General features: G+C 40.6%; 1 protein-coding gene across 8 annotated transcripts in view; it reads left to right on the top strand.

Moving 5' to 3' along the window:
* KLHL12 (kelch like family member 12) overlaps nt 1-12343 on the top strand; it is a 102414-nt gene that overhangs the window by 41648 nt on the left and 48423 nt on the right. For all 8 annotated transcript variants that reach the window (XM_040424203.1, XM_040424205.1, XM_040424207.1 and 5 more), the window contains one exon: nt 5897-6003. In XM_040424203.1, coding sequence (XP_040280137.1) covers nt 5897-6003 — 107 coding nt within the window. The remainder of the gene's footprint in view (nt 1-5896; nt 6004-12343) is intronic.

Genomic DNA, 12343 nt, shown 5'->3' with positions numbered 1-12343 from the left:
TTGAGCTTTGTTATTTATCAGTTAATCATATTTTATTTAATTAGATAAAGAGAGAAAATATATTAATCAGTTGCCCTTTAAGATCTCGGTGGAGTCCTATGGACCCAGCACCATGAGGAATCATCTTTTTGTTATTATCATATGAATGCTGTGAAGGTGAAACCTTCATTTAGACCATTTGGACTCATGGTGTTGAGTCTCTGGATCCATCGTGCCTCGCTCTGCAATAGCCTCCTATCAAGATTACCTCCTCTAGGACCCATACTTAGCTTCTCTATACCCCAGAAACGTAGAACTGTTGTATTATTCCCATGTACATATTTTATATGTCTGGCAATTACACTGCTTGTAAAAAGTGAATAGAACACCACACGTACGAGCGCTGCCTTATCTTCAAACAGCTGATCGGCTGACCTATTCTGAGAAAAGGTCATCAATAAAACAAATAAAGGTGTAGAACCCCTTTAAGGAGGTGTCGCCTCTCTTCATTAGACCCCCTTAGTATCTTTTCAGATTTTTATTGTTTTTAGCGTTCTCCATTTACTGAAGCTCATTTCATCATCTAAAATCCCATGTATTGAAAGATGAAAAACAGCATGGGTTTACTTCAGGGAGATCATGTCAAACTAATCTTATAGATTTTTTTGATTGGGTGACTAAAATAATAGATGGCGGAGGTGCAGTAGACATCGCTTATCTAGACTTTAGTAAGGCTTTTGATACTGTCCCACATAGAAGGCTTATCAATAAATGAGAGTCTTTGTGCGTATATTGTGTCCCATATTGTTGAATGGATTAGGCAGTGCCTGAGGGACAGACAACAGAGGGTTGTAGTCAATGGAGTATATTCAGACCATGGTCTTGTTACCAGTGGGGTACCTCAGAGATCTGTTCTGGGACCCATATTGTTTAATATCTTTATCAGCAAAATTGCAGAAGGCCTCGATGGTAAGGTGTGTCTTTTTTCTGATGACACAAAGATTTGTAACAGGGTTGATGTTCCTGGAGGGATACACTAAATGGAAAAGGACTTAGGAAAACTAGAGGAATGGTCAAAAATATGGCAACTAAAATTTAATGTTGATAAGTGCAAGATAATGCACCTGGGACGTAAAAACCCAAGAGCAGAATGTAAAATCAGTGATACAGTCCTAACCTCAGTATCTGAGGAAAGGGATTTAGGGGTCATTATTTCAGAAGACTTAAAGGTAGGCAGACAATGTCATAGAGCAGCAGGAAATGCTAGCAGAATGCTTGGGTGTATAGGGAGAGGCATTACCAGTAGAAAGAGGGAGGCGCTCATTCCGCTCTACAGAGCACTAGTGAGACCTCATTTGGAGTATTGTGCGCAGTACAAGAGGACATAGTTTTAAATTAGAGGGACAAAGGTTTAAAAGTAATATCAGGAAGTATTACTTTACTGAGAGAGTAGTGGATGCATGGAATAGCCTTCCTGCAGAAGTGGTAGCTGCAAATACAGTGAAGGAGTTTAAGCATACATGGGATAGGCATAAGTCCATCCTTCATATAAGATAGGGCCAGGGGCTATTCATAGTATTCAGTATATTGGGCAGACTAGATGGGCCAAATGGTTCTTATCTGCTGACACATTCTATGTTTCTATCATCTTTGTGTATATTTGTGTGTGCACCATTTTTTTGCCATGTGTTTGCGTTTGCTGTAGATAGCATACTCATTGCATGCAGTTTGCACCCTAACTGTTATCTCAAGGGTGGTGCCCATCTCTCTACACATTTCCAGATGGTATTGCAGCTCAGACTCATTCACCCCAATGGAGCTGAACTGCCATTTCAGACACAACCTATGGTTCTCTGGGAGCAAGTTCCCACCGTTCATATTAGCAGTGTTCATTGTCTCATTGTGTGCCATTCATTCCACAGAGGCTAATAAAGTGTATTTTTGGCCTCTGTTGGGTCAGTATATGTTAGTATGGTTTTTTTTTTTTCTGGATCGAATAGCATAGTTAACCATATTTGGCAGTTGTACAGATTTTGAATTGAGCATCCGTGCACATGCTCGTGATTGGTGGGGGTTCCAGAGGTCAGACTCTCCCAAACTATCAGACATGTATCACCTATCCTGTGGATAGGTGATAATTTGTGATTATGATTGTGATGAACAACCGCTTTAACTCGTAATAAGGAAGTTCTGGCAGAAATTGTAATCATTCATTAGGGATCTTAAAGGGATTATCTCATGATTGATGTAAAAAATTAAAATCAGACATCATATAGCACACTACTATCTCTTTCTAACAAAGCTAGAACCTGCCCTGCACCTCACATGGATCCAGAGATCTCCCCATTCATTACTCTGCTAGATTTATATCAAGCTGACGGCTCAAGGGGAGTGTCTTTTCTGCTGCAGCTAAGGGGGCGTGTCCATGGTCTCCCTATCACAGCTCAGGAGGCAGTTGAAGGATGAAACTGAGCATGTGCGGCCTTCTTGGTCGAGCAGGACAAAGAAATAAGAAACAAAGCAAACAGCAGGCGGCGCTATACAGATGCGTTTTATCGAATAACTCAGCTATGCTACATTTTTATTACATGCAATTGCAAAAGTATTTGGATCTAGGTGCTGGTTTGAAAACTGTAGAATATTTTTTAATTGGACAACCCCTTTAATGAATAGTATTTACCGGTAGTCTGCAGTGTGAAACTGCTAGGGAGATTAATAGTAGTTGATAATCTATCATTGGACAATTAAACAGACACAGCTACTGCCTAATAATGGTTACAGTCAGAAGGTTGTCAATTATGAGATAACTTGGTCTGATTTGTAAATCCCCATGTGTATAATTTTATCCCATGCTAAGATTATAGGACAGAGCATTCAGCCAGAGAGAAAATACTTGAATTCCTTTCTATACAGGCAGCTTTTTATTCTTTTAACACTTTGGCTACCAGAGGTTTTTTTGTTTTTGTGTTTTCATTTTTCTTCCCTATTTTCCGTGGGCCATAACTTTTTTATATTTCCAGTCACATAGCTATATGAGGGCTTATTGTTTGCGGGACAAGTTGTACTTTCTAATGCCACCATTAATCATGGCATAAAATGTTGTGGGAAGCGGGGAAAAAATTCCAAATGTGGTGGAATTGGAAAAACAAAGCAATCCCTCCACCGTTTTACGGGTTTTGTTCCCACTGCATTTTGTTTACGGCATAACTTCATTCTCTGGGTCAGTACAATTACAACGATACCCAATATGTATAGGTTCTTTATGTCTAAATAGTGTAAAAATAAATTAAAACTTTGAGAAAATTATAATTATAACTTTTTTTTATATTTATGTCTACTAAGCTGTTCAGGGGCTCATTTTTTGTGGAACAATCTGTACCTTTAATTCATACCATTTTGGAGTATGCCTGACTTTTTGATCACATTTTATGAAAAATGTTGGTAAGAGAAGCAATGAAAAAATTGCAAATCGGCCATTTTGACCCCTTTTTCCGTTACGCCATTAGCCGTATTGGATTTTTTTTTTTTCTATTTCAATAGTATGGGCATTTTCGGTCGCGGTGATACCCATGATGTTTATATTTATTGTTATTTAGGTATTTATTTTTTAATTATACGGTGATTTAAACTTTTATATATTTTTTATATATTTTAAAATCTTTTTTTTTTGTGATCATTATGTGCCTCATATATGAGCTTATATATATTTTTTTTAATTTTGTTTTATCAGGAATTTATTAGCTTATTTTGCTTACTTTTGCTCATTTCTTATCCTGGCCTGCCATCTGGTGGCCAAAATAAGAATTGCAGTTTAAATACTGTTAGCCTCACCAGTAAGGCTTAGAGTATTCAGCGCAACTACCTATGCCCGGATTGGACCCACGGGGCATAGGTAAGAAGCCCGGAAGCACGAGTTTCCGAGTTTTTGTGCATTTAGGTGCCGAGATCTCACTTGATCACGACATCTAAAGCATTTAATTACCGTGATCTGCATTATTGCCGGTCACGGTAATTAGCGCAGGTCTCTGAAACAGCAGAGATTTGCCGGCTATGACGCCCGCTGCACATGCGAGCGGGCGTCATGTTTACACATAGCACCAGCGCCATACATGTACGGCTCTGGTAGCGAAAGGGTTAAAGAATTTGTTTGTTGTTTTTTTTAAAGAAGCCAGCTTCTTTACCCTATTGCAGTTAGGTGTTATCTATTACTGGGTAACCCATTGAGTGCTGGAGGAGAAATGTACTGTAGCATTGCATATGACGGTCTGTCTGTGCCATGCATGGGTGCCCTGGGACTGTTAGAGCAGGAGGCACATCTAAAGATTGGCTCTCCGTTCTCACACATAGTTAGGGATGGGTAGTCATGCTGAGACAACACATTTTAAAACAGTGCGTATTGAGAAATACCAAGGGGATTTTTTCTTCCTCTTGAATTGTCTCTTTAAAGGGTCCCCGTAATTCAATTTCCTGCCATGACAGACTAATGCACAGATCATATTAAAGGGGTTGGCCACTTTCTGGCTACTTATGATCAATGTGTTTCTAAGAGGAGTATATGGAACTTACTTATACATCCTTTAACATTCAGCACTGTTTTCTTTATTTCATAAGGTGTGTGCCCTTGTTGGGGAAGTCTTTTGTCCGGACTGCTGTCCTTTCCATAAAATGACTGCTGATGGAGGGTTTCCTCCATTCAAATACAACTTTTTGTACCTACCATCTGCTTTTGCAGTATGGTTTTGCAGTGTTAAGAGTTTAATGCAGGTGCAGAGTGTTTGAATGGAGGAGGCAGAATGATGTGTCTGTTTACATGACCCTCCATCGGTGGCCATCTTGTAGATTGTAAGCTCTCACTTGCAGGGTCCTCTCCCTCTCGGTACCAGTTTAATAATTTCGTGCTTATTATATTTGTATTTTTATATTATGTTTGTGTAACCCCCCTCTTGATTTACAGTGCCATAGAATTAAAGGCCCTTTCAAATAAATAATAATAAAGTGGCCAGTCTCTTTAATTGAAATAGAACCAGTGCACTAGACTCTGGGCATCTTGCAGTTGGCAACTTCATGATTGTTTTTCATAGAAAGCCACTTACTAATATATTCTTATTGGTAGTTTAATGTCGAACTTTAACGTTCTGCTAAATAATTTTTTCTAGTTTGTTTTATGCTAGCTTGTTTGCTTTAGTCTGTTAGTTTTATTTTTGTATATATGAATGTATTGTATATTTTTAGGGCTGGGCGATATGGCCTAAAATCCATAGCGTGATATATATTGTTATCGCACATAGTTAAAATTATATCGCGATATATTATTTTCTTCCATCATCCATGTCCCCCAGCCAGCGCCATCAGCCCCATGCCATTGCCATCATCATCCATGTCCCCCAGCCAGCGCCATCAGCCCCATGCCATTGCCATCATCATCCATGTCCCCCAGCCAGCGCCATCAGCCCCATGCCATCGCTATTTGCAATCATCCATGTCCCCCAGCCAGCGCCATCAGCCCCATGCCATAGCCATCCTCCAACCCAGCCGCCTACCCCCCCCCCCCTGGGTAGATATGGGCCGCTGCTAATATACTTACCTCTCCTGCCGGGTGCGCGGCTGGCTGATGGAGTCTGCAGGAGACGGACTGCGTCTTCTTCCCAGCATGCACTGGGAGGAACCAGACTTCACACACAGCGTCAGCCAGCGCGCTGACGATGTGTGCACGCAAGGCCCTGGCCAGTGCAGCGCAGTGCTGAGTCGGGAGGCCACGGAGCGGTGAGTGAGAAGCTTCTTTAATTCCTTACCGCTCCGTGGTCATCTATCGCGATAGGGCGATATTGACCAAATCTATATCGTTGCCCAAATTTATATTGTTTATATAGTTTATATCACCCACTCCTATATATTTTTCTGTTATTTTATTTTTAAGGAGCTAATGAGGTGCTACTTGTCATTGGTGGATTTGGTAGCCAGCAGTCTCCAATAGATGTAGTGGAGAAATATGACCCCAAAACTCAAGAGTGGAGCTTCCTTCCGGTGAGTGTAATTATTTAACACAAAGTTCAAAATTTCTAAATTCTGTGTTCAGCACCAGGGACAACACATTGAACACATCAAATAGCTGTGCATCACAGTGAACAACTGTTGTTGTTGCAATTTTCTGTGTTCATACTTTTTGAACCACAAGAGATATTCAAATCTGATTGCGGCAATCGATTTATGAGAAAAGTCTTTGATATGCTACATGAGATCATGAGAATTGTCAGGTTTCCTCCTGAAATTAAACAACCCCTTTAACATATAAAAATAATTAGAAGAGTAGATCTTCTTGTCCAGTGTTATATAAACCCAGTCAACGTGGTTTTTTATTTTTCTATTTATTTATTTATTTTTGTCCTGGATTATAATCACAGTAGGATTTTGATAATGTATTTTAATCTGGCGTTGCCCATTTTTACTGGCTTGTGCTTCAAAAACTGTGTAAAAAAACCTGATTGTAGAAAGCCAGGCTTTCCTGTTTTTGGAAAATTTTAAGAAACCTATTAATTTTGGTGTTGGAGGCTTTTGTCTCATGTTCTGAATATTCTATATTTCCTGCAGACTGGACAAAAAAATCCTATTGAAAAAGTGATTTAACTGTACTTAAAAGCAATTCCTGTCAGAAGAAGGATAGGGATACACACCCCCAACTTGTTACCACCCCTTTGTACCCTTACTGCAGACTGCTAGCAATTCAGTCATAACTTCTAGTTGAAATAATAAAGGAATGGCACAACACAGAGCCATAAAAATAAATGTTCCAGATACATGGGGAATGCATGAAGCTATTAAAACAGGCATGTCTGGAGTGGTGGCAGGTCCTCTTGAATACCTCATAATGAGAAAGTGAAAAGAGAATTTATTTTTACCTTTTTTATATATATTTATTAATAATGTAAAGCATAAGTTTTGCATTGACATAAGTATTCAGACCCTTTGCTGTGACACTTGATATTTAGCTATAGGGGCCTCCCATTTCTCATGATAATCTTTGAGATGTTTCTACACCTTGATTGTAGTCACCTGTGGTAATTCGATAGGATTTGGAAAGACACACCCCTGTCTATATAAGGTCTCACAGATGACAATGCATATCAGAGCAAAAACCAAGCCATGAGGAGGAAATAACTGTCTGTAGAGCTCAGACACATAATTGCGTGGAGGCACAGATAGGGAGAACGGCACAAAAAATTTCTGCACTTGAAGTTCCCTGGAAAACAGTGGCATCGCTAATTCCGTCAGCAAGATTATGCATATAAACCACAACACATGTTCTTGTTGCAGTCAGCAGACTGTCAGATGATAGGTGAACTGCTGCTGGAATCACTGTTTTCTGTGTCGTGCGCTACACACACACCTCAGTGCTCCAGACTAAAAAAAAAATCTCAAGGAGCCATTGGCTCCTAATCTGAAAAATGTAGGAGCCAAATACATTTTTTAGTCGCCAAATGTAAAATACAGTCGTGGCCAAAAGTTTTGAGAATTACATAAATATTGGAAATTGGAAAAGTTGCTGCTTAAGTTTTTATAATAGCAATTTGCATATACTCCAGAATGTTATGAAGAGTGATCAGATGAATTGCATAGTCCTTCTTTGCCATGAAAATTAACTTAATCCCAAAAAAACCTTTCCACTGCATTTCATTGCTGTCATTAAAGGACCTGCTGAGATCATTTCAGTAATCGTCTTGTTAACTCAGGTGAGAATGTTGACGAGCACAAGGCTGGAGATCATTATGTCAGGCTGATTGGGTTAAAATGGCAGACTTGACATGTTAAAAGGAGGGTGATGCTTGAAATCATTGTTCTTCCATTGTTAACCATGGTGACCTGCAAAGAAACGTGTGCAGCCATCAATCCGTTGCATAAAAATGGCTTCACAGGCAAGGATATTGTGGCTACTAAGATTGCACTTCAATCAACAATTTATAGGATCATCAAGAACTTCAAAGAAAGAGGTTGAATTCTTGTTAAGAAGGCTTCAGGGCATCCAAGAAAGTCCAGCAAGCGCCAGGATCGTCTCCTAAAGAGGATTCAGCTGCGGGATCGGAGTGCCACCAGTGCAGAGCTTGCTCAGGAATGGCAGCAGGCAGGTGTGAGCGCATCTGCACGCACAGTGAGGCGAAGACTTTTGGAAGATGGCCTGGTGTCAAGAAGGGCAGCAAAGAAGCCACTTCTCTCCAAAAAAACCATCAGGGACAGATTGATCTTCTGCAGAAAGTATGGTGAATGGACTGCTGAGGACTGGGGCAAAGTCATATTCTCTGATGAAGCTTCTTTCCGATTGTTTGGGGCATCTGGAAAAAGGCTTGTCTGGAGAAGAAAAGGTGAGCGCTACCATCAGTCCTGTGTCATGCCAACAGTAAAACATCCTGAGACCATTCATGTGTGGGGTTGCTTCTCATCCAAGGGAGTGGGCTCACTCCCAATTTTGCCCAAAAACACAGCCATGAATAAAGAATGGTACCAAAACACCCTCCAACAGCAACTTCTTCCAACAATCCAACAACAGTTTGGTGAAGAACAATGCATTTTCCAGCACGATGGAGCACCGTGCCATAAGGCAAAAATGATAACTAAGTGGCTCGGGGACCAAAACGTTGACATTTTGGGTCCATGGCCTGGAAACTCCCCAGATCTTAATCCCATTGAGAACTTGTGGTCAATCCTCAAGAGGCGGGTGGACAAACAAAACCCCACTAATTCTGACAAACTCCAAGAAGTGATTATGAAAGAATGGGTTGCTATCAGTCAGGAATTGGCCCAGAAGTTGATTGAGAGCATGCCCAGTCGAATTGCAGAGGTCCTGAAAAAGAAGGGCCAACACTGCAAATACTGACTCTTTGCATAAATGTCATGTAATTGTCGATAAAAGCCTTTGAAACGTATGAAGTGCGTGTAATTATATTTCACTACATCACAGAAACAACTGAAACAAAGATCTAAAAGCAGTTTAGCAGCAAACTTTGTGAAAACTAATATTTGTGTCATTCTCAAAACTTTTGGCCCCGACTGTACATATAATTATAATAATAAAAAACATGTCTTACCTTGTGCAGTTGCCCATATGTTCTTTTGGATTCGTTCTTCTTACAGCCAACAAAAACGTTAAAACTATTTACAGTCCTTAATAGACAACTTATTGCTCCGATTCTGAGTCGGTGTCACTGACTGCCAATAAGTCAGTGTCACTTGGCCATCCAGAATAATGAGGCCTCCTCTTCCTCTTGGCTCCAAACCAGCGTCTCACGCAGGGCTCGGCATCAGACAGCTCAAGTGAAGGGCCTTCTGAGCTAATTCAGATTAAATCCTCCAGTGTAGAAATATGAAGTGAATTGCGTACTTGTCATTTTATTCTGTTTTGCGCAGAAAAGTCTCGTTCACACTGTGCAGCTGATATAGGAATTATTAATATTTAATCATATTTCATTAATCTTTTTCAGAAGGTCAAAGTATATAATAAGACCGTGAAACACTTTTAAATTAAGTGTTCTGAGCAAATATATAGAGACTACTAAATCAATGAAATTAAGGTACATTATACCAAATTGAATATCATAAAATAACATGCGTTATCAAATCTCAATGTAACCCAGTGAACCAATTTGCCTTCAAACCATTAATATGGAAATCGAAGAATAAAAGGATAAGATGGCGAATGGAAAGAGAGAAAAGATAGAGAAGAAAGGGAGGATAAAGGGGAAAGCAGAGCAAGAGGGGAAAAGGGAGAAGGGGGGGGGGAAGTAAGTCTCTTATGTATTGTAAATTGTATTTAGGTATCTCAGCTCAACAGATTAGACAGCCAAGAAAGAAAGGAAGTCAGGAGATTCTAGTGCTTCTGTCCAACAAGCCCAAGTCTTGCAGTATTTGGAAGACAAGTCAGAGCCTTCAGCTGCAATTTCCTCCATCCTAGCTATTTGCTGCATTTCCTGGAATCACTCTTTCTCATGGTGGCTACATGTGCCAAACGCCAGTGTCTAGGAATCACTGTTCTAGCGGCCGTTATAATCTCAGCAGGTTCCATTTTTGAGATGAAATAGAGCCCAGAAGGATGGAGAGGAGCACTATTTGAGGGGAATTATTGACAGTTTTTTGTGAGATTTTGTTAAAAGCTTTAAATACAGAGTCCGTTAAGTCGCACCCCCACCAAACATGAAGCATTGTACCTCTTTCCTTGTAGCAGCACCAGCATAACTCTGATACCGAAGGAAAGATTCTATGCAGCCTCACTGGGTATCTGTACCAACTGCATAAGATCTTAAGCATTAATCCGCACAAACCAAGATTACTCTTTTTATTGAAAGCTGCAAGGTCCTTCAATATCTTATTTAAAAGGGAAGATAATTCAGCTTGAATACCTGGTTTCCATTAGCTGGTATGTAAACGCCTTTTAAGAGCAGTGGGTTGGTGTCTGAATTGGAATGAGGTCAAAAGTCTGTCAAAATAAGTTTAGGGGACATTTATATTAAGAATTTCAGATTTTGTGTAGATAACTTTAAAGTTACTTAAATGGCCAAACTGTTCGAATTCATTTAGTATTGAGGGGAGGGAAATATGTGGCTGAGTGATATTATACGCAGACGACCTTCTGCTCTATGCCGTTTTATACTGTTTATTTTTAATTGTAAGACCATGAATGGCCGGAAATTAGAAGAGAGGGAATGATCCTTCCCCGGCTTGGGTAGCACACTGATATGAGCTTTTAGTGATTTGTTTAGTGAATGATGATTCTGGACCAATGCTATTAAAAACCCTCGCGAGGAAGGGGGCCAGGAGGTCATTGAATTGCATATAGAAAGCAGTTGTAAAGCTGGACACTTCCCCCAAAGGTGAATTCTTAATAATATTTTTAACATCCCCCTCAGTGATGTTGGAATCCGGTTGCTCCCTATCAGCTACAGATATTGTGGGCAAAGCTGTTTCAGAGATGTATTCTTCAATACGCTTCCCCAAATAGGTTGGTGACATGTCCGAGAATTGGCCTTTGAGGTTATATAATTTAGAATAATATTCTCTGAATGCTTCTAATATTTCCGTTGGGTTGTGTGTATCAATGCCATTCCTATTTTTAATGTATGGGATGAAAGTTTGTGGCCCCCTGGGGTGCAGTAATCGTGCTAAGGTCCTACCACATTTATTTGAGAATCCATAAAAGAGCCTTTTGCCACATTCGCAATATTTCCTGAATTGCTGATATGTATAAGCAAGATATTGCTGCATTTGTGGGAGGGGAGGCTGATTACAAGGCTATTCATACGTACCTGTGGGCCCAGGCTGGCTGATTACTAGGCTATTTATAGGCACCTGTGGGCCCATGCTGACGCTGATTCAGCTGATTTCACCCACGCACCCACACCATCTTACAGTCTCTTCACATTAGGGTGGCCCCCTTTAGGCTGCCCTACCACAGCAGTTATGGCATAACCTAACTTTGAGTAACTCAACATGCGTAGTGGTGGAGATTGTCTGTCTGTTTATGCAGTGTTTCTAGGTCATGAGCTTGAGTCAGTAAATTAGTGAGTGTAATAGATTTTTCTTTCTTCAGTCTGGAACCGTGTTTTATTTCACAGAAATCAAGTTGTGAATAACAGAAATAACATACTGTACGAGCCCCAGGAACCTTCAAAAATATGTCCCCACTATGCATCAAAAAGCTAACTGCCATCAATACATCACCAACCCGAATATCCCTAGGAAGGGGGAGGTGAACCACGGGAAATGCATTATCTCAAACTCGCTATGCGTATTCTCAGGACTCGCATAACCTATCTCTAACCCAACCAAGGGAAACCTGCTGAAGAAATGTACTTTTAAGACTACTAACTTATTTTCATAAACCTCAACATGGAAAGTCAAGGGGAACTTCCCTACACTGCGCACCATTGTGAGGAGCAATACTGATTCCGTGGTGCTCCATCATCCAAGGGCTGAGCCCCAAAGGAGGCCCGCCTATAGAAGATGGATCAGCACGGGATCTACGTATATATAAACTGGAACAAGTGCTCCCTAATCAAAGATGAATCAAATAATTAATACATCCCGTGGTTTGACTGCTCCAGATTTTTAGGGGTGCAGTGTTAAACCCAAGTCCAGGGATGGAGGGAATACCCGAATTACTACCCTACATGGACATCAGTGAGCCAAGGGCTCCGCACCATCAGGTAACAGCAGCTCCATCTTGAAAGTCTCTTGGACCCTGGCTTCTGAGGTTGCGGTGAGGGTTACGACATGGTGTTTTAGGTTCGCTCTGCGGTCTAGGTGGTAAGTCCATCTTGGCGTTGTCCGTCAGGGAAGGCCAGTCAGTGATCTTTACTGAGGGAATACCCACTGCGGCAGA

The sequence above is a fragment of the Bufo bufo genome, chromosome 3, assembly GCF_905171765.1.
Source record: "Bufo bufo chromosome 3, aBufBuf1.1, whole genome shotgun sequence".
Taxonomy (NCBI): Eukaryota; Metazoa; Chordata; class Amphibia; order Anura; family Bufonidae; genus Bufo; species Bufo bufo.
This window is presented reverse-complemented; position numbering and strand designations above follow the sequence as displayed.